Source organism: Pristis pectinata, chromosome 2, assembly GCF_009764475.1.
Source record: "Pristis pectinata isolate sPriPec2 chromosome 2, sPriPec2.1.pri, whole genome shotgun sequence".
Classification (NCBI taxonomy): Eukaryota; Metazoa; Chordata; class Chondrichthyes; order Rhinopristiformes; family Pristidae; genus Pristis; species Pristis pectinata.
Window position 1 is genome coordinate 91,798,595 of NC_067406.1, and position 23,989 is coordinate 91,822,583.

Genomic DNA, 23,989 nt, shown 5'->3' on the forward strand with positions numbered 1-23,989 from the left:
TAGAAGGCCACAATATCCCTTGAAACCAGAAGCAGAAGAGGGAGTAGCGCTAACAATACAGGGATTACTTGAGGTAGGAGTGCTTGAGAGCATGAGTAGCCCCTGTAATACCCCACTGTTACCTGTCCTGAAAGCAGATAAGTCCAAGTGGAGACTGGTACATGATCTGCGAGCAGTGAATGAGGTAGTGAAAGATTGGCCAGCTGTAGTCCCAAACCCACATATGCTATTGACTAATGTGCCATCGGAGGCAGCTTGTTTTTCGGTGCTTGATTTGTGTTCGGCTTTTTTCAGCATTCCTTTGGTGAAGCAATGCCAGTATTGGTTTGCCATCACTTAGAGGTAACCAGTATACTTACACTAGCATGCTGCAGGGATTTAAGAATTCACCCCATATTTTTAACCAGGCACTGAAGGCAGACCTAGAGGGTATAATATTGGAAAGTACACTGATACAGTATGTAGATGATTTATTGGTTTGCTCCGAAAGAGAGGAACAGTGCGAACGGGATACTCTGGCCTTGTTAGAAAGGTTGGCATGTGGAGGTCATAAAGTATCCAGAAAGAAGCTGCAGTTTTGTAAACAGCAGGTAGAATATTTGGGTAGATTAATATCTAAGGGAGCAAAGTCAATAGCACCAGATCAAATTGCAGCAATAACTAAGGCTCCTAAACCTCAGACGGTAGGACAGATGATGACATTTTTGGGTATGGCAGGATACAGTTCAGACTGGATTGGAGAATATGCTGCAATTGTGACACCATTGAGGAAAATTATGAGGGAAGCTGGACATACAGACTTGAAGGGTGTTCTGCAATGGAATGAGAAGGCAGAAATAGCCTTTAACACTCAAGCAGGAATTGCAGTCAGCCCCAGCACTAGCTTTGCCTGATTATGAAAAGGTCTTTCATCTGTGTGTCTAACAGACAGGAAGGTTATGCTGCAGCAGTGCTGACACAGGAGACGGGCATAGGGAGAACAAAACAGCCAATAGCATATTATAGTGCGAGACTGGATGAGGTGGCACAGGGATATCCACCTTGCTATCAGGGACTGGCAGCATTGCACTATGCTTATGAGAAAGCATCATCTGTGACCATGGGTTATTCTGTAATACTGTATACCCTTCATAAGGCAGCAGAATTATTGGAAAAGGGAAAGTTTGTACTGACACCAACTAGGATAGTTGCATTTTGGATGTTATTGACATTTCCGAACATAACCATACAAAGGTGTACCACAAGTAACATAGCTGATTATGTTCCACTGCGTTATGAAGGAGAGCCCCATGAGTGTGTGAGGGATACGATGATATTTGCCAAATTAAGAGTGGATTTACAGTCAGAACCATTGGATGATGAGGATAAAAAGATTTGACGGCTCTTGCTACAGGGACCACGATGGGAATCATGCAGGGTTTTCAGTGGTGCAACAGGATCAGTCTCAGCTTAAAACAATTAGGCTGGAAGCTTGTCTGCAACCCTGTTCAGTTCAATTAGCAGAGATTAAGGCTCTGACAGCAGCATGTGAGATGGAGGGTAAATTGATATCTATATGGATTCCAGCATATGCTCATGGAGTATATCATTTGTTTGGAGCAGTATGGAAACAGAGGTTTCAAGAAAAGCAATGGAGACCCTATGCAGCATTGTCAGCAAATTTTAGATTTAATAACAGTGATGATGAAACCTAGAGGAATGGCTATTATAAAGTGTCAGGCGCATAAAAAGGGAAATGATGTGGTGACAAAGGGAAATCAGGCTGCGGATGAAGCAGCCAGGAAAGCCTCTGGATGTTGTTTGGCTGTTATTGCACCTCAGGTGAGTCTGAGTCCAGAACCCAAAATGGAGGACATAATTGAAATACAAGGTAAGACAACTCTAGCAGAACAAACAATGTGGAGACAAAGAGGAGCTAAGCGGAACCAGGAAGGCTTATGGACCACGGATGACGGTTTGTTGACAGCACCCACCCCTTTGTTGACTACCCTCATTTCAAAGGCACATGGGTTGGACCATTGCGCAAGGGGGAAAGTGATGAGAAAGAAAAAAGGTGTCTGTGTACTGTTTGGGGAACATTGTTGTACTTTTATACCAAATAACACCAGCCCAGAGGGATCCTTTGCTAAGGCAATGAATGAATTGAAAAATTTGAGGAAAGAGGTTAAACAGAATGCAGGGTTTGGACATCAGTTTTTTTGATTGGCTGAAAGTTAGGTGGTTGGGGAGCCTGGTTAACCAAAATTGCAATGGTTGTGGGTATGGCATTGTCTACACTTATTTTGTGCTGCTTCCTTCCACTCTTTAGGTCCTTTCTAGTGCGTGCCACAGCGAAACAGTTTCCGATACTTATGGCAATGGCTGAGTCGAACCCCCCAGAGAAGGAAATTGCAACAACATACTTCTATGGTCTGACTTGGGGAGATGTGCCAAATGATGATGATAACACTGCAGACTACAATTATGTTTATGTTGGGAATAGTCTGAGGGCCTCGGTCTTTTTTCCCCCATCTGTTATGGAGGGATGGGTTTTTGGCGCTCTAGCCCAGGAAATAGAGTGAATCCATGGGGCTCGTGCACAAAAAGTACATTATACCTGTTTTTGGGATGATTGGCTTTAGCACCTAAATGCCATGCCCTTTTGACTTCTCTATGTGAGACTGTTAGGTCTCAAAAGGGGGAATATATAGAAAGTAGAGGCTATACTTTTTTAAAATTCATAGTCTGCTCTGTGTTTCAGATGGCCGCTGATCTCAAGATGGCCGTTGGCCCTCCTTCTCCAGCTCCAGAAATTCTTAGTGCGGGAAACATATAGCTCATTAAAGAAATAGTTAGTCCATTCCTAGGGAGACACTTTTGATTTAGTGTAGCTCATTAAACAGATGGTTAGCCCATTCCTAGGAAGACACTGTTGATCTATTGTGTAGCTAATGGTCGTTATAGCTATTGCGACTAATGATTTTGTAGCAGTTCTGTAGCTGATAGTTTTTTTTATATAACTGATGTCAGGTGCCAGCAAGTCTCAGAACTCATAGGTTATAAGGGCATATAGTAATGTTTTATAACTAGCCTTGTAGTTAATAAGCCTAGTATTATTTTATAACTGATAGTTCTGTAGCCTAGTACCAGTACTCCCAATGCCCATAGATAATTGGGACACACTGTGATTGAGACAGGAAATGACTGTGCAGAAGACAAATGGTTGTGAGCCAGGAGACAACTGTGAAAGGAGGCAAATGGTGAAGGATGAAACTGAAGATAAGAGAGAACATGATGGATTGTTACAATGTAACTGAGCTATGAAAAAAAGGTATAAAAAAGGCCCGCGAGCTTTGCTCGGGGGCAGTCAGAGAGAGCAGTAGTCAGAGGGTAACTGGTGACTGACTGTCTGGCTGTCACAACTTTTGTTTGCAAAAAGAAGTTTAACTTCTTGAGGAATCCCCTGCTTCTCCTGGTCATCTATTTATTGTGGGTAACCACGACAGCAGCAAATTGTTCCAATACTAACCCACATTTGTCAATCTGATATTTTGAATTTAGCATCAATTTTTCCAGAAGTTCTGTACAATAACCAAATCTTAATACAAAGATGCCTCATGATACAGTTCTGATCAAGAATTAGAATTCCAAACTGTTTTTCATCTTTTGAACAATTGTCTAATAAATATAATTTTCCTAGATCACACTTTTGTGTGATATTTGCAGATTAGACATTTTTTTAAAAACTACTATACCCTCTTTTCTGACACCTTACAAAATTGAAACTACAGAAAAAATTTTAGGTCTTAATCCTTATCAGAAGAGCTTGATAGCAATAATTTACAATTTAATTATGAAAATACATCTGGAATCATTAGACAAAATTAAGAATGAATGGGAAAGTGAACTCCAAACATCTATACCTATAGAGACTTGGAAGAAAATTCTTCATTTAGTTAATACATCTTCGATGTGTGCCAGACACTCGTCGATACAGTTTAAGGCAGTTCACAGGACCCATATGTCAAAAGATAAGCTAGCTCATTTTTATAACCATATAAATCCTATATGTGATAGATGTAAATCGAATGTGGCTTCTTTGACACACGTTTTGGTCCTGTCCTCTTCTGGAAAAATGTCGGAAAGACATTTTTAACATTATTTCAAATGTATTGAAGATTGATTTACAACTTCACCCTATCACTGCAATTTTTGGATTACCAAGGATAGAGTCTGGCCATTTATCTGCTTCCGCTAACCGTATGATTGCTTTTGTTACATTAATCGCCAAACGATCCATTTTGCTTAAATGGAAGGATCCAATACCCCCTACTTTTCAATGGTTTTCTCAAACTATATCATGTTCAAACTTAGAAAAAATTAGGAGTGGTACTGTCGATCCTTTGCTTAAATTTGAAGATATTTGGAGTCCATTTATTCAATATTTTCACATGTAGATCCCCTTTCAATAAACTTTCCAACTTGGAGGAACGGACTTGATGACATAATATTGCTGTTTCTACTGAGAAATTTTAGCCCAGTTTTTAAAAATTTTTTAAAGTTTATATTGTTTACAATTTTTCTTATTGATTTGGGGATTTTTTCTTTTCTTTGATTATATATATATATATATATATATATATATATATATATATATATATATAAATATTTTTCTTTCCTTTCTTTTATATTATATTCATTTACTAAGATCGTTGGAGCTACAGATTTTTTTTATTTTATTGTTCTATGATTATCTATGCTATGATTGTTATCCTGATCTTTGTATTACATGTATAAATATTGATGCTATATCAATCTGTATTAATTTGTAAACTAATAAAAAGATTGAAAAAGAAATTAGAATTCCTCCCGAATTATTACATGCTTTATACAGTGACTTGGACTCTAGATATGGTCCAACAATTTTGCACATGAAGCATGATTTATTTTGTTTAAAATGCCACAAGTCAGGTTAAATCAATGTTCAAGTGCAATAATCAGCAGGATAGGAAGCAGCAAGAATTTTAGATTTAGTAGAGATCTAAGAGGACTGAGGATAGAAAGGCCATCCAGAAGATCACTGCAAAAGAAAAGTTAAATGGATGGTCGAGTACAAAAAGAATGGAATGCAAAAGACAGAAATTAAGCCATTAACTGCATAAATTTAACAAAATTACAGTAAAACACTGACAAGCCACCATCCAAAAATCCCCATGGCTTGGCATCTGGCTCACCAGATAATATTTGCATTTTCCACTCACCCAGGTCTCAGTTACCATTGTTCCATTCACCAGGACTCATATTCCCATGCTCTTTCACTTTCCCTGTTCACATGCTCCCTGACCACTTGCAACTATACAACCACAATCTGATCCTAGATGAAGAAATTTGGCAGCAAGGCCTCAGGTGTGTACTCCTGGCACCCCAGATTGGAACAACTAGTCAACCTCTTAATGGAGGCAGATTGGGCAGTGCTCCTCTTCTGTTAAAACCCAGTGGCTGTTTTACAGTCTGGGTCAGTAAAACACAACTAAAAAAAAATCAAACAATAAAACTTCTGATGAAGGGTTGAAGACCCAGAACAGTTACTTTCCTTCTACAGACACTGCCCAACCTGAGGATTTTCCAGCACTGTTGTTCTTAATTTCACATTTCCAGCATCTACAGTTTTGATTTTCATTTATAAAATTGGCTGCTTTAGCATGGATCTAATTGTAGGTCACGCTTTAAAGCTGTCTACACCTTGGACAAGATGCAGATCATGGATGAGGGACTCAATTACGTAGAAGGACCACAAACTGGAATTATCATCCTTGGTGCAGAGAAGACAAATGAAAGATTTATTCAAGGAACAAAATTATGAGATAAACCAGCAGGATGGTGGTGACCCAATGACACAGATGAAAGTTAATAATCCAAAGAGTGAATAGTTTTATGTGGTGAATTACGATCCAAATTTGCCAGTTGAGTGGTGGTGGAAGTTGATTCAACTGGATTTGTCATAAAATTCTGTATGTCTGCCATAAAATTGTGTGTTTATCTTGAACACACAATTCAACACATATTGAACACAATTCATTCTCTTTTCAGAAACTTCAATTTTGGGGGAAAAGCTTTTTTTGATAAATTACCAATGCATTCTGAAACTTCTCTGGCCCATGACAGATCAGATTTTGCAAACAGTACACCGCATGGGAAAACTTGCAGCCTAGAATCACACAGTAGGTCCTTTTGGTCCACCTCAACCATGCCAATTCTGATGGCTATCTATGCTAATGCCATTTGTCCGCATTAGGCCCATCTCTCTCAATGATTTCCCTACCAAAACACTTGTCCAAATGCCTTTAAACATTCTAATTATATCTGTCTCCACCACCACCTCTGGCAGCTTGTCCAGATGTTCACTACCCTCTGGGGAAAAAAAATTGTCCCTCAGATCTCCTTTAAATGTTTTCCTTCACAACTAAAACCTGTGTCATTTAAGTTCTAGACTCCTCTGCCCTGGGAAAAAGATTCTGACATACTATCTTATTTACACCTCAATTTTTTTTTAAAATGGAACTTCAAGTCACCCCTCAGTCTCCTACATTCCAGTGAGAATAACCTCAAGCCTATCCAATCTCCTTGTAACTATAGCCCTCCATTCCAGGCAATATCCTGGTGAATCTCTTCTGCACTCTCACTATTGCTACCAAATCCTTCCTGTAGTGTGACAACCAGAACTGTATACAGTACTCCAGGTGTGGTCTAACCAATGTTTTGTACAGCTGCAACATGTCTTACCAACTTTTATACTCAATGCCTCTGGCTATGAAAGTATACCAAATGCCATTTTCACTACCCTATCACCCATGTTGCCACTTTCAGGAAGCTATGGACTTGCACCACAAGAACTCTCTGTACATCAACATTCCCCAGGTCCCTGCCATTTGTTTTATGTCCTTGCAGAATCTGACCTTCCAATGCACATTACCTTACATGCCTGGATTAAATTTCATCTGCCACCACTCTGCCCAACATTCCAGTTGATCTATAACCCTGCTGCATTCCTAGACAATCTTTTTTGTTATCTACAGCTCCAATTTTCCTGATGTCTAAAAACAATCATACCACTTAAGTTCTCATTCAAGTCATTTATAAACATTACAAAGGTCCCAGCACCAATCCTTGTGATACACCACATTACTGTTTCAGAGAAACACCCATCCACCACCTCCCCTGCACAAAACTGTGCCGACTCCCGCCTTTCCAAGTGAACATAAATCCTGTCCTTTAGATTTTCTAATAACTTCCCTACTACTGATGCAAGGCTCACTGGCCTGTAATTTCCAGGCTTATCCCTACTGCTCTATTTGAACAAAGGATTAACAGTCATCACAAGGTCTGAAACACTTGCACAGCAAAGCCTGAAACTTCACTATTTTTGCAGTCCATGTATATCAAAGTAGGTAAGTATTGTAAACCTTATCACAATCCCTAGGTGCTTTCAGTTTTACCAGTTGGACAAACTTACCAGAGGGTGGGACAGTGTTAGCAGGTAGGAAGGGAGTAGACTCGGGAGTCAACATTGATTCCAGACCCCATGAAGCCACATGTTGTTAGTTCAAATATGGGCAAGCAAACTTCCTCCAGAAGACCATCTACCTTCCTTCAGCTGATTAGTGTTCCTGCAGTTTGGAAGTATTTGGGAATATTGAAGGCAGTACAGAATTTACATTGGTGGACACTTAAATATCAGTGTCTCCAAGCTGCCTGGGTCGTGAAGGATATAGTTGCCAAACTGGCCTTGCGACAGGAATTGAGTGAATGAAGAAATGAATCTGCTTGACCAGGTCTTCACCAGTCTACCTCTGGAAGATGCATCTATCCACAATAGCATTGGTAGAACCACAGAATAAGTACTGGAGACAAAATCCCATCCTCACACTGAAGACTCCCTCCATTGTGTTGAGTGGCCTATAATCTTGCATAGTAGGATAGACATAGAATACATCAGGAGAGCTCAAACCTGGGCATCTATGCAGCATGTGGACCAAAAGCAACAACAATAATATCCACCATCCTAATCTGTATGCTCAGGGCCTGGCATAAACCATGTACCAATGTTACACTCAATGCAAGGGATGTACTCTGCTTCAAATCAGGAGTGCAGAGGGTCATGCCCAGGAGTAGAAATAGCATGTGTAAAAATGAGAAGCCAACCTGATATAGATGGCAGCACAGCATTACATGCACACTGAATAGCAAAAAAAATAGCAGCGTACAGAACAAAGCGATCCCACCAACAACAGCTCGGATCAAATCTCTGGAGCACTGCCAAATCTACTTTTGAATTATGCAAACAATTAAACAGCTAACAGACCGAAAACAACTTTAAGAGTATACCCATTTTAATGACAGTAGGTGCCCCAAGCACGAGTCCTAAAGGCTGAAGCATACTCTACCAGGAGCGCTGAGTGGGTAATCCATTTTGCTTCTTCCCAAGATCCCCATGACAGTCTTTAACCAATACAATTCATTCTATATGATATTAAGGAATGCAGAGAGGACCAGATTGAGCAAGTCTATGGGACCAGACAACATCCTGGCTATCGAAGGCTGATAATTCAGAACTACAACTCTAACCAAGCTATTCCAGTATAGTGAAAACACTGGCTTCTGACAATGTGGAAAACTGGCCAGACATGTAATTTACAAAAAGGAAGAGAAATCCAAATCTGGCTAATTAGCAATCATTCTTGTCAATTATCAGTGATGGAAGATGACATTGACAGTGCTGTTCAATAATTTGTGCACCAGTTCCAGGCATTTAAGTGGAGATTTTCCAGGACGATTGTACAATGTGCGATTCCATTCACAACTCCCCAGCAAACGAAGCAGTCCATGCAGCAAAACCTAAACAATATGCAGTCATGGGCTTTTGTCTGGCAAGTTACATTTGCATCAAAGTCAGACATTGACCATCTCCAACAAAGTCTAATAACTTACTCTTGATATTACTATCACCAGGAACCCACAATCAACAACCTTGAGGGATGTAATGGTGACCATTTACTCAAAACTCAAATGGACCAGGAACAAGAGTAGGCCAAAGGCTGGATATCCTGAAGTCAGTGACTCACCCAACATTCCAAAGAATTTCCACCATCTAAAAAGGCAGTCAAGAGCACAATTGAATACTTTCCACTGGTCTGGAAAGATGTAGCTCCAAAAACTCAGGAAGCTTGAAACCACTCAGGTCACAGCAGCCTGGTTAAATGTCACCACATCCACCACCCTAAACATGCACTCCCTCCACCAATGGTGCACTATTTCTGCAGTATGGACTATCTAAAAATGCACCGCTATTAGTTGCCTAGGCTACTCTGGCAACAGCTCTCAAACCCACAATCTTTAACAACAAAGACAAGAGAAGCAATTGCATGGGAACACCACCATCTGAATATACTCCACATTTTACACTTTTGAAATAAATCAAGGTTCTTTTGTCACCACTATTTATATCCTGTAATGCACTGTCCAACAACAGTGGTGGCATCTTCAGCTGAAGGACTACAGCTTCATTTGGCTCACCACCTTCACAAGGTGAATTAGGGATGGGGAATAAATGTTGGCTTTGCCAGTGTACCTGCATCTGAAAGGTGAATAAAAATTTAACAAATCTATAGTATGAATGACTCCAATTCTAGGAAGGACTGCAAAGAAAGTTGATTGTTGTGAAAATTCAAAATATGTAAAATTATACACTTCTTACAAAACATAAGAACATGGTACTGTTAGACTACTATTTGCCAGAAGATACAATATCAGTTATCCAAAGATACTCAAATCTAGTTTTTCAAAATTCTTTACATTAAGGCCTTCATTCACAAATGAACTTGCTTTTATTAAAACTTGGTCAAATAGTAACCTATTTCAGAAACACTATCATTCAACAAGCAGAAAGCACAAATAGCAAGTAACTGCAAACAAGGTGACACTGTAGGGGGGAAAAAAAAATACATTCTGGAATACAGCAATTGTTTAATAGAGCCTTCCATAATAGGATCCATTTTCATGGCAGTGTTTAGTATACAAGGACAGCTGCAACAAGACTCATCTCACAATGTACCAAAGGATGACCTCAACAGTACAGTATTTGATTCTATGCTGTCCCAAAAAACTACAATGACTGCAGTCAAAAAGTATGAGAAGTACATAAGTTATATGTAACAGAAGGCACTATATGAAAGTTGCTTATTAAAAGACCTCCCCCCCCGTCCAAAGATGAGCAAAAAGGATCTGTGCACAGATTAATAATCTAAAAAAAAGTGCCACTAAGGTTGACTTATTTACTTGAAATGTGTATTACATATGAATTTTGACTCGTGCCAAGATTTAGAGCCTTTAGAAACCCACGTCTATGCTGCTGCTGTCTCAAGTTGTTGTTGGTGAACAGCATCATTTCTAGGTTAGAGCTAATAAATGTGACTGTGATAAAGCAGAGTTGAGATTAGCAAGGAAGAAACTAATTTTACAGATTGATTAAAAAGGTTTAATTATACAAAAATAGATAATTTAATTTGCAATTAATATTTTGAGCAGCCAAGAATAAAATTTTGGGTCTGAAAAATTGGCCGAACCTTGGGAGAAGTATTATTTGAGATGTTGGTGGAACAAGAACTAATGCTCATCAGTGGGAATAGAAATTACACAGGACAGAAATTTGGATAAGCTAAATAATGAAAGGTGAAAAAGCAACAATGCAGCGAAATCTAGAGGCGGCAAAAGATTTGAAGAGTCAATGCAGTGCAGGGTAAAAATTGGTCGAGGACTGAATTTCAAAGATGCAACTGCTGGTAATAGGCAAAATTGTAAAAATCAAGACATTTGATCAACAACTGAAATGTCATATTCTGGTTATTTGCAAGGCTGTCCATTAATCAGTGTTTATGCACTTGATTAAGGTGTTTTTAAAATGTTAAAAAAGTTAAAAAGTTAACTGCAGATAGTGGACTTCAAGAATGTTTGCCACTGCCGTGTGTCATTAACCAATTGATTAGTGTTAGTTTGATTCATTTACTGGCCTGGGATGAGGAAAGGAAAACTCCCACTATGTAACCCATCAAATCAAGATCGTTCACAAATTGGGTCCAGCCAAAAGGCAGCTACAAGGGGCTGTCCTCAGTCAGTAGAGCCCATGCTGAAAAGGTGAAAATAGACATTGCACAATAACTTCAGCATTATCATAGTTCCAACATGGAAAGGTCGCTCACCAGCAATATCTTGGAACAAAAGCAGCAGTATAGACATGTGGTGTTCAAAGCTCTGAATCTCAGCAGGAGTCAAAATTCATGTGTATAATATGCATTTTAAACAACTAAGTCAATTTTAGCATATCCATGTTAAACTTCTTGGATGAAGTGCCTCTTATGAAGTTGATTTCTTGAAAGAAAACTGTTAAATCTCAGCCTAAATAACAGCAGTGAGAACATTTAATTCCTTCACTTTGATGCAAACTTGTACAAAAGAGCATCAAATAAAATTATGTCTACAGTTCAATATGACTAAAATTACTAGCTTGTTATCAATTTGTATAAAGGCTGGGTAACTGCAATATCAATAAACTGAGCTTTTAAGACAGAAGCAGTTTATCTTGAAGGCTATACATTCATGTAAATGCTATTTAAATAGCAAGTCTAAATTACATGTCCTTTTGTTTTCTCCAACTGCGATCTTTAATCTGCTTTATTAATAGTTTATCCCAATGGCAATCCTGGCCCCTCCCAGTCAGATATTCCTATCCACCCCTTTCCCTTCTCTACAACTTAAGTTAATATCTTTTCCCCTTCTGTTCTGATAAAGGGTCTTTAACCTGAAACATTGTTTCTCTCTTCTACCCCCCCCCCCCCCCCCCCCACCCCACCACCACAGATGCTGTCTGAACTGGTAATTGTTTCCAGCATTTCATTCTACTGCAGATTTCCAATATCTGCAATTTAATGATTTAATAGTGACAATGTTTGCTCTCAAAACTTCAGACTTAAAACTGAATAGGTAAAGACATTTGTTAAAGGAATTCAAGGCAGTGTCATCAAGCCTGTAATAAGCATTAAGAGCAGGATCTGGGTGAAGAGGGAGAAATATCCAAAGGTCAGTAAACAAGCTTTTCTTGGAAAGGTTAGATCTAGGATTGAGCAAGTCACTGGAATGACTTAAGACAAAAGTTCGGATTTTAAATTCATTGTGCTAGAGGGCAGAACATCAACATGGATCAGGAAAGGAGAGAGGGGGACAAAGCAGGTTCTCTATATGGCAAGATATGGATGAGCAAGATTATGGATAAATTGAAGTCATGCTGCATGAAAGAAAGCAGCCTTCCACAGAATGACAGAGCAACAGAGTGATATTCAAGCAAGAAGTTAAAAAGGAAAATGTTCAGAAAATGCTATGCTGCAAAGCTAGAAAGTGTTTTCATGATGCAAAGACTGAATGTCCACTTGGAGTCAAATAGGATGTCAAAGTTTCACACATTTACCTTGAGCAAAAAAAGGGAGTGAATGAAATCAGCAAAGGAACATTTATGGCAGATCTCAAAAAAATGAGGTTTTGACTCAACCATTTTTGTTTATTACTAGCAATACCTAGCCATGCAAGAATAATTCCAACATTTGTTTTATTATTGTAACAAGCTACTATATGACTAAAGTGAACCCAAAAATAGTTAAGCTTCTTACATGAAAGGCCCATTCCTTAAAAAACCTAAAAAATACGTCATAATTTTTGTGATTTTTGAAAAAAAAATTTCATGAACTTGGATATGTAGTCATAGAGCACAGAAACAGGCCACTGGGCCCTAGAGTCCATGCCAGCCATTAAGCAACCACCTACACTATTTCCAGCCTAATGCATTTTATTCTCCCCACATTCCATCAGCTTTCCCCAGATTTTACCATTCACTTGCATACTAGGACAAGTTACAGTAGCCAATTAACCTATTAACTTTCACACCTCAGATGTGAAAGGAAAGCAGACCATCTGTGGAGAAACCCATGCAATCACAGGCAGAACATGCAAACTTTACAGAGCAGAGGTTAGAATCAAGTCCTGGTTACTGGAGCTGTGAGACAGCAGCTCTACTAGCTGCACCATCCAACTTTTGATCCTATTATCCATTATATTTTTACAATTATTACCATTCTTATTCCAATTACTACTGAAGTATACACAGACCAGTAAGGATTTAAATTAGCCCCTTCAGAATGTAAATAAAGCAAATTGCCACCTCAGGCAATAATTAAAGATGCTCAATAATAAATTTCTGAATATTTCCTAGATTACTACTTTACTACAGACCATCCCCAGGTTACAAACACATTACTTATGGATACCTATACAAATGAGCTCCTTTGGTATTAAATTCAAAAGTTTAATACCTTTGTTCCTAAAGTAGAACTACTTTCCTCTCTCTCCACTCTAATTGTTCTTTCTTATTAGTCTTATGCTTTTGATGCCATTCACTACAATACAGTGGAGGTGTGATTACCAAATTGACTTATTTTTGTGCATTTTCCAGTTTATGGACAAAAATCAACTTATGGACATCAGTACAAATTGAACCCATTTGTTACCCAGGGTCGGCCTGTGTATAATGTTCCTGCTGATGTCATAGATTGGAATGAGGTTAATGAAGACATGCAAAGAATGAATATATGCCAAGTTCATTTGGAAATAAAATATTTGTTGTGGAGATTTGGGAACTAAAATCCACTAATCAGGTAAAAAGTAAAATATAATGTAAACATAGCACTCTGGGCATTAACTTTGAATTTGAAAATAATTGATTAGGTTTAACTTAAGGGAATTCACCAAGATCAAATTCCAAGCAGATCTATGCTTCTGATAATAATTTAACCAATTCAGTACAGTTATGCAAACTAAGTATCAGTAAAAAATCCTTCTTCACTAAAGCTTGTGTGTTACTCAGTTTTTGGAAGATATTCAGAAAAATCTTGACAAAAATCTACAGATCCTGGAGTATAAAGCTAGTTCTTACCATAATTAATTAATTTATTATGAAGCATTAATATATATATATATTCATTCAACAGGTGGAGGCAGCAAAGTCCAGCAAATACTGATTAGAGAAAAAAATTCATATCACTTTGGCATGCCCTTCTTGCCGAAGGCCAAGATGACTTCACAAAGAATTCCACGCTTATAAATAGATGTGTTATTTTTCTCTTATGCTGACATAGATAACCAACCATGGCTAAAAGCAGCAAACAGTTTTTATGGGGAAGCATAGTCTGCTGTTTGGATAACCCCTAAAATAGGCAGATGTCACGTCTTGGTGTGATTAATTGACTAATGCAGTGTCTGCAGCATACAACAGCACATTAATCTACTTTGTGCGCTCTAGGAATATGCAAACTCAGTTTACCATTAAATTTGTCATATCCAACAACTAGTTAATCTAACCAATATTTTTGGTAGATCAGAACTTCATTAATAATGTTGTTTTAAAGGACAATTTCAAATGGGAAATCATTTAGCAGCATATTCAAAAAGATGCAATTATGTACAAATTAACCATTAGTTCCATGTTTTTGTGCAATAGTCCATTTAGGACTTGGTATTTTGCTTCTCCCAAGCCACTACACGACTTTAAACTGCTATTTTCACTCACTTTTCCCTGCTTTCACATTTCCTGCTTGCTCAGGGTGCCTCCAATTTCCAGTTACTTCCAATATCACCTCCTTCAGCTTTAGTGCTCAAAAGAAATGCCCGTCACTAACAAATACATTTTTAAAATTCCATCTCTTATACCTTTGGTGCAACCTCCCTCTCAAGTCTACCTCTCATGCCCTTCTTCCCAGTAAAAGCTGTACTCTCTGGATGCAGTCGATGGTCTTATCCACTCATCACAACACAAAAACAAACTTAATTCACTCAAATTCAAGGAGGAAAAATAATCCAACTCATTACCAGATCTGTGTGGACCACATCAAATGACTTTAAATCTGTTTTCTGCCATTTGGAAAGGACAGAGCTAATCAGTTACAGTCACCAATATCAAACATTTTTATTGGGTAAGTAAATGGCATATATTGTACATTGATTTTTTTTAATCATTCAGACAAGAGTAAAAACTATAAGTTTGCAGGTGATAGAAAAATTGGAAAATTTTCAATTAAAAAACTGATTCAAAACATCTTCGCGACAAGGTGGGTGAAGTGGAATCAACACGACGAGGAAATGCACAATAAGTTATTAATAGATGGATCTTAGATTGCATGCCCACAGTAATGCAAAATTATCTCTGCTGCCCCGAAGATAGCAGTATACATACTGTAGATAAGGCAATAAGGCAGCAACAAAGGTAATTTTGCATTATTGTCTAAGATGTGGAAGTGATGTTATTGCTGCAATTATACAAGACATTGGGATACCTTGTGACCTCCTGGTCAATTTGAGTGCAGTTTCCAGTCACAATATAATTTTGTGACCTGTCAGGTTTAATTGATCTGGAGGCCAGAGTGAACAAGGCCTCAGACATGCAGTTCTGGAACATGCCAACCTACCCTGACAGTGCTGTTCACTATCAATTCTCTTTCAAGCTGCTGACTGAAAAGGAACACAACCAAGATCATTAGCTAATGAACTGTGCATAGTTCTGATCACCATACTGCACAAAAGATGCGATAGCACCACAATACAGAAAATATTACAAAGTTTAGAGAATTTCAGCTGTGGGGAAAAATTGGTCAGGCTCAGTTTGCTTTCTCCAACATAGGAGGAGATAGAGGGGAGACTTAACTGGATGTGTCTAAAAATATGAAGGGCCCATTTCACTTAGCAGAATGCTCACTAACAAGGGGGGCATTCATTTAAAAAGTGTATTTTGCCTACTACTTACTGCTTGAAAGCATGTTTGAAGCAAAATCTTCAGAGCTTAGAGATAAAATGAACTGGTGTACCATGTTCCATATATTGAGGCTATGAACAGAGCTGGGAAGTAGGAATAATTTGGATACTCCTTTTTGGAATCCCCATGATAATGGTCTCCCTTCTGTGCTGCAAGTCTTTGATAATGAATTAATAAATTCAGAAAAGTACTACAGAAGTCTACGAGTAGTCATCTGAATGAAAGATGGTTAAACATTTGTTACTACTAGTTTTCCTATCAGCAAGCCATTGTTTTTTTTGCCTCCAAGGATGTGTATTGGGTCCACTTATTTTCCAATGGGCACACAGCAGAAATCAATACTTAATGAAGGTGCCAATGAAATGAGAGATCAGGCAGTGATGGAACAATTACAGCTCTATGGGTTAAGATGGAGTACATATTATGAATGATTAAATGTACAAAGTTAATTCAGTTGGAGGGACTAAGATCTAAAGACACAATGAAGCCAGTCCTTATACCTAAGCTTTCAGGTGAAAAGTGTCACATAGGATTCTAGATTCAGCATATATGGTCACTCAATACAAGATCAAGCAGAAGATGGAAAACTGCAATTTTTTTATACCTCATTATTAATAAGGCATTTGAGCAAAGCTGTAGAACCAACAGATCTATCAGGATGATACCAGAAATAAGGATACAGTTTGGCAAAGGTTGATAAACACTGCTGGTGCTAGACAGAAAAGGATAAAGGGGAAGATGATCAAAGTGTTCAGTATTATAGAAAATTATTTCCACTGTTTAGTAAACTTAGTTAGGAACTATAAATGTAAATTACTCAAGATTGGGTACAGCTTAAAAACATGTGCGCTCAAACTGCAATAATTCTAATATTGCAAATAATTAGAGCAAAACAAACACACAGGGCATATGTGGTAGTACTAATAAAAAGGTTGCTGTCAGCTCTGTTGTATACCAAGATCCAAGAATTTCAGAGAAAAAAGTTCTTTTGGAAAGTTGGAGGAAAATTAAAAACCATCAAGAATTTAGGCTTAGAGCAAATCCATCTCCAACAGTTGATAAATGAAAATAAAACTACGTTCAATATAGTGGAGGGAGCCTTGAAAAATGATAATATGCATTTTTTTTATTATTAATTCTATGCATCAGAACCAAATTGAACAAAAATAGCAAACTTATAAAAATTTCTCACCAATGCTGCATATAATTTTGGGAACTTGACTGAAATTTTACCTGCCAATTTACCAAATTGCTTTTAGCCCCATTTCATTAGGGGATTTTTAAACACTACCACCCAGTAAACATTTCACAAAAGTTGATTACTGCAAGTTCCACAATATTACCATTGTAACGAGTATAATTGATAATTAACCTTACCTTCATTACCTGGAAACCTACTGATGGGCTGATTAAGACATCTATCAGTTTTGATTAAGGCAACTTGATTCCTAAAATATACAAAATAGGACATTTAGATGTAAACTGTATAATCAGCAATCTTATAATTTAGTTATCACCACATGCAACAATTTTAATTAATCTGATGCTTTGACTTTAATCCATATCACAGGCTTATAATGTACTCAATGCACATAAAATTACTTTAATATGCTAATGACATTTATATCTTAAGTAGGAAAATCTTTCAAAACTATAGTACTTTAATTATTATGACAGTTTTTCTTTGGATTTGTAGTTAAATGTATCTCAAAGTTTGAAGTATCCTAGAAAAAGCAAACCCAAAGACCAACATTTGTTTGAGGATATTTTTCCTAAGTCATGAACACTTGCAATCAGTGTGGAGGAGGTCCAAAAATCAAGATAACATTTAAATTCTTACAGCACTTAATGGAGCTACTGTTAAGTGAACTAGAGCACATACCCATGGCAGATCCAAATTTGGAAAAGGGCAATAGTAAAAGAACTAACAAAAGCAAAAATAAAATCAAAACATCAAAAACAGAAGAAACAAGAGGAAAAAAAAGTAGAAATAGTAGGGTTGGAAAAAAAATCAATACAGATGTACAGAGTAGGATTTAGAAGACAAAAGATATTGGTGAAACAGCAATATACTGGTACTGCTTCCAATTTAGTGTACCACATTTTCTATTCACAATGCCATCTCCTCTAAACTGGAGAAACCAAAATAGATCATGTGAATAGTTTTGAGGAATACATCTGCTCAGTCCACAATTAGGATCCTGAGCTTCCAGTTGCCCGTCATATTCTCTCTAGTACTTGTTTCTCCCCCTTTCCAACAAACTCCAGGAAAAGAACTTCATTTTTTGAATAGGCCTGCTACAGCTCTGAAGAATTAATATTACATTTCAGACTTTCCAGCTGGTATCAGAAGCAGCAGGAAGCTAATGTTAACTGATTTTTTTTCCCCCACAAATGTTGTTTGACCTACTGAGTATTTCTAGCATTCTTTGCTTTAGTAAGATCTTTAACTTCTGCAGTTTTTTTTATCTTCTAGTTCAAGTACTTTTAACTTTGTTTTCATTCATTTCCTTTACATCTCCTCCAGAGAGATTAGCCATAGTTAACAACCCTTCACACCTCCCCCCCCAGTTGCCTCTAACCTATCAAAGACATTTCCTTTGTTCTCTCCACTCCTTTCCCCTTCTCTGCACACTTAAAACACAATTAAACTTTAATTCAGTTCCAATAAAAGATCAATTGACTTGAAGCATTATCCATTTTCTCCACAGATGTTGTTTGAACTGGTCAGTCCAGCATTTTGTTTAATTTCCAACTTCAACCAATTGCTGCTTTGCATTTCCAATATTTTGTAGTTGGAAAAGAGCACTCTGCTGGTAATCCTTTAACATATTTTCTGGTCACTGCCTTATTACTACTGCTTCCTTTATAAAATTTACCACTCGCATTGATCTTTCCCTGTCCAAGCACTGTTTTCTTGTGATATCTTCTCTGTAGTGCATCCTTATCAAGTTAATTATCAAGATATCATAATAGAGAATAATGATGTGATTACTTCCCTACCCTTTCCTCCCTCTAACAGCAGAATGTTGATAATCTTCAATCAGGCTAAGAAATTCTTATTAATTAGTGCATCAGGAAGGCAAAAGTTTCAACAGCAAGCAAATTCGATGTGGCACTTAGAAGCAAAGTTGACTGAAGACAAGCCCGAGTCTGGACTGACCAATTTGGCCTAGAAGTATCAGAGTCATTAACAGACAGCACAGAAAAAGGCCACACTATGAATCTAATTCTATTTTATTCTCCCCACTCTTCAACTAACTCCAGATTCTAGATTCTATTGCTCACCTACACACAAGGGGCAATTTACAGCAGCCAACCTACCAACCTGCAAGTCTTTGGGATGTGGGAGGAAACTGGAGCACCCAGAGGAAACCTACATGATCACAGGGAGAATGTGCAAACTCCACATAGACAGCACACAAGGTTAGGAATGAATCCATGTCTCTGGCACTGAAGCAGAGGTTCTCCTAGCTAAGCCACTATGCTGCCCTCTAATAACATGAAGATAATATGAACACAGGTTAAAAAGGCAGGTCAGATATCAAATTTAGAGCACCTCAACAGACATAGGTATAGCCAGAACTGGAGGTGGGGGAAGATTGCATTTCTTAAAGACAGTGAATAGGAAGTGTAAAAAAAAAGCTAGTCTCTTGGTCCAAAGGAGCAGAAGGATATCAATGTCAGAGAGGTCAAAATGGATATAGCTTTACTGCCACAATCACTGAATCTATTGTATGCTAAATCTGGACGATGAACAGAGAAGAGGAGAGCATAGAGGAGCAAGAGAAAGGAAGTTCTGGGAGCCAAGGCATAGAAGCTAATAGAGGAGGATAAAAAGGTCAATTAAGAGTGGAAAGATAGCAGGACGATGTGCAAATCAGGAGTGACTGTCTTCTCATGAAGCTCGATTATTATTAACATGAAAATAGCAAATAAATCCTGAAAAATTAATATCAATACAAATATGAAAATATTAAAATTAAAACTTGTGGTTCAAAAAAGTAACTGAGTTGTCATGTGACACAAGCCTCTTCAGCAAGCAACAAAAATTGACAAGTTTTGCAGTATAAATGTGGGTACAAGAATACCCAAGAGGTAAAACATCGTCACACTATGTAACAAAATGTGATGTTAGGAAACTGAGCTGTACAGACAGAAAAATGTACGCAGATACAAGTTTTTGTTAATCTGCCAAGATCAATCTCATTCAGCTGGCAGATATACCCACAACAGTTCTATTGCAGAGTGGAGATGACAGTGTAGCCTTCAGTTCAGCAAAGGCTGAAAACTCATGCTGCACTGGTGGAGTCATTAGAGTCCAACAGGACAGTACAGACTTCCCATCTCTCAGGAAAGGAAATCCACCTAATGGATCTCAATAAGCTGCTGCAAATTTATTGGACCAACAAAACAAGTAGAAGATAGCAACTGCAGGGAAAAGTTAAGTGATTTAATTTAGTTCAAATATTTTTGTTTAATTTTTCCCCCACAATTTTCAGGACATGCACTTTACTATTAAGACTAACATTTCTCTTGAAAAGGTAGAAGTTGAGTCACCTTCTTGAATCACTACAGTTCTTATGGTAGAGATGCTCTCACAATACTTGAGTAGTGAGCTCTAGTGTTCAGTTACAGCAATAATGGAGGTGCCGTTAAATACAAATCAGGATGGCGTACAACTTGGAGGTGCACCAGCAGGTGGCACTGTTCCAGTGCTTCTCCTGCAGCCTTTTACCTTGTCAGTGGCTGCCGGCTTGGGAGGTGCTCTCCAAGTAGCATAGGCAAGTCACAGCAACACATTTTGTAGATGGAACACACTACAGCCATGGTGTGTAAGGAATGAACTTTTGGAGTGGCAGGTGGGGTGTAAATCAACCAAGCTGTTGTCCTGACTGGCATCAATGACACTGGAAAAAGTTGAGTCCAAATTATTCATCGTGCTCCTGACTTGTGCTGTGTAGATGGAGGAGATGCTCTGGATTGCCACTCCCCACAGAATACCTAGCTACTGCAGGCACACTATTTTTGTGGGTAGATCAGTTGAGTATCTGCATAATGGTGATCACAAAATGTTGAAGATGGGGAGCTCAGAACAATAATGCCGTTGAATGAAAATGGTAGGTGGCAAGACTTGTTTGAAATTGGAGTGCTTGGAACATGTGGGGCTTTTGGGGACAGTGATCACAACTATTAAAGTTTTAAGATAGTTATGAATAAGGACAAGTCTGGACCTTTCAGGAAAGTACCAGATGGTTGGGGGGGGGGGGGGGGCGTGGAGGAGAGAAGGAGGGCAAATTAAGACATTATTAAACAGGAACTAGAGGGAGTTAATTGGGAGCAGCTGATCAGGCAAGCTCACATCTGACATGGGAGCTGTTTAAAGATCAGCTGAATAGAGTTCAGGAACAGCATGTTCCAGTAAGGAGGAAAGATAAGGATGACAAGGTAAGGGATCCTTGGATGATGAGAGGTTGAGTTCAGTCAAAAAGAAAAGTATATGCAAGGTTCAAGAAGCTAAAGTCAGACAGGACCCTTGAGGAATACAAAGATAGCAGGAAAGAGCTCAAGGGATTAGAAGGGGCAAAAGAGGCCATGAAATGTCTTTAGCAAGTAGGATTAAAGACAATACCAAGGCATTTTAAATTTAGATTAAAAACAAGAGGATAACTAGAGAAGGTAGGACCATACAAGGATAAAGGAGGAAATTTTTGCTTGGAGTTAGAGGATGTGGGTGAGGTACTAAATGAGTATTGTGTGTCAGTATTTACCAAGCAGAAGGACATGGAGGATAGTGAGAGCAGTATGGGGCATGCTAATATGCCAATATGCCAGGGTATTGAGATCAAGGTGGTGGCTGCTGGGTCTTTGGAATGACAAAGTCCCCAAGGCATGACAGAGTATATCCCAGATTATTGAAAGAGGCAAGGGAGGAGATTGCTGGGACCTTGACAAAGATCTTCGTATCCTCACTACCAACAGGCATGGAAGTCCACAGCTTCCCAAAAGTGGCATTGCACGTGGTTAGGGTAGTAAAGGTGTATGGTATGCTTGTCTTCATTGGTTGAGGCATTGAATACAAGAGTAAGGAAGTCACTTTGCAACTATACAAAACTTTGGTGGGCTGCACTTGGACAATTGTGTGCAATTCAGTTTGCCCCATTACAGGAAGGACATGGAGGCTTTGGAAAAGGTATGGACGCCATGAGATTTATTGGTGTCTAAAGTCATCTCCAAGAGCTACTTCCTTCCACCTGCATACAGCTATACTGCCACTTCTAGTGGTTTTGTCCTGCTGTCTGTACCCAGGGATCGTACTGGAATTTGGCACATCTTAAAAGGTTCGATCCTTCAAGTACAACTGTCAGGCTATTGCTTGACTAAACTGTGGGGCAATATCTCAATTTAGACACTAGTATGCAGATAAATGAGAACCTGAAAAGTCAATTGGTCTGTATCTGAACCTGCTGTATAGGTTAATTCCAGGTGGTCACTAAAACATTCAATTTGTGTGATAACTGACTGCTGGTGATCCTGATAATGGGGCCACACTGTCCAAGGCTGTTCTGCCAATGCAGCTGGCCAATTGTGCTTGGGAGAAGCCCTGTCTCTTGCTGATCAGCTGAGAACCAGCTTCCAGTGGAAGTCTGACTCCAAGACCACACTGTAAGGTCCAGGGCAAAAGTAATTGGCAACTCCAAGGCAGTGGAAGATCTGTGTCAGTGTTTTACAGCTGAAATTGATCATAAATTACAAATAAATGGCATGAAATGTGAAAAATGTGAATGAACTATAAATTTTACTACTTCAATTGCAATATACTTTATACTTAATGGCAGATTAATCTGTAAAGAATAATTACCTGTGGGAAAGTGCATCTTGGTTATTCTTCAAGTTCTTTCCACTGAAAACCTCCACACTTTGAGTGTCATGGTTAGTGGAGCCGTTACTGAACCAACTGCTGCTTTCGTGACCAGATTCCACTTTCTGCCAGTAACCAGAGCTATGGATTTTTAAGCTTTCATCTGTGTTTTGTTCATTTTCTAGATCTGCTTTCCCATCAACTTCCAATGAAGAACTTCCACTTCCTTGTTTGAGTTCATCTTCATATATTGTCATTAACCCTTTGTGCTTTTGTTTCTCATGCAATAAATCATTAGGGTTCTGTCCTTTGCTCTGTAGCACCTGCTGAGCAGTGTTTGATTTGTGCTTTGGACTGTTGTGTCTCCTGCTTCCTTCCTCAAAAATACTGTCCACATTCAGTGTTTCCCGTGAGGGTTTCCAAACTTTACCCTTATTTCTACTTCTACCATTGCCTTTGTCCCTCGAATCTTGACTGCTATCAGTATCATATCCAGTGGAGCTGTTTTTTTTATGTTGTATTGAATCAGATGCATATTTGTCTGGTGTTGCCTTAATGTGCATAGTCCTACCCTCACTTAAATATCCTTTTCCTTGACTACCATGTGCATGCTGATCCCAGAAATGTCTTGTGCCATTGCCAAGATGCGATGTCCCAGATTTTGAAGGTCTGTCCTCTGAAGAAAATAGTCACAATGTTAGCAAAGAATATATCATCTTAATTAGTGCAAATAACAAACCAGCAACATTCATAATATTTCAGATGAATACCATTTACATGACACTGCTCTTTAAACAAGAATGAGAGATTCCTTATTACAGGCAAATTTTGTAAGTTCTATCAAGAAAACAAAGGCAAGTAAAATCAAATTCTAGTATGTTTTATAAGCACAAAGAACAAGAGGGCAACTAACAAATCTATTCAAACCAAACGTGTCAGTTTTCATAAAAGAGGGAGATGAAGAGGTTACAACTGAGAAAGTGTGAAATATTAGATACAATAAACATTGAGAAAAGCATTAAGGGGTTTAGCAACTTAAGCCAGATAAGTTACTAGGCCAGGGGGAAAAAAATTATACCGAGACTCTGGTCAGCTATTTTCCAATTCTCTAATGACAGGAGTGGTAACAGAAGATTGGAGGACTTTAACATTGTACTGCTTAAAAAGGGGAGAAAAAGGTAAGTTGTATAATTACAGGCTAGTTAATTTAAATCTGATGGGAGGCAAACTATTGGAATCAA

At 38.4% G+C, this 23,989-nt stretch overlaps 1 protein-coding gene across 2 annotated transcripts in view; it reads right to left on the reverse strand.

Annotated features, from left to right (window-relative positions):
• The window catches only part of LOC127567316 (inactive ubiquitin carboxyl-terminal hydrolase 53-like), a 97,996-nt gene that overhangs the window by 14,962 nt on the left and 59,045 nt on the right, over window positions 1-23,989 (reverse strand). For both annotated transcript variants that reach the window (XM_052010058.1, XM_052010059.1), the window contains 2 exons: window positions 22,749-23,424; window positions 17,264-17,334 (listed from right to left, as the gene is read on the reverse strand). In XM_052010058.1, the coding sequence (XP_051866018.1) occupies window positions 17,264-17,334; window positions 22,749-23,424 (747 nt within the window). The remainder of the gene's footprint in view (window positions 1-17,263; window positions 17,335-22,748; window positions 23,425-23,989) is intronic.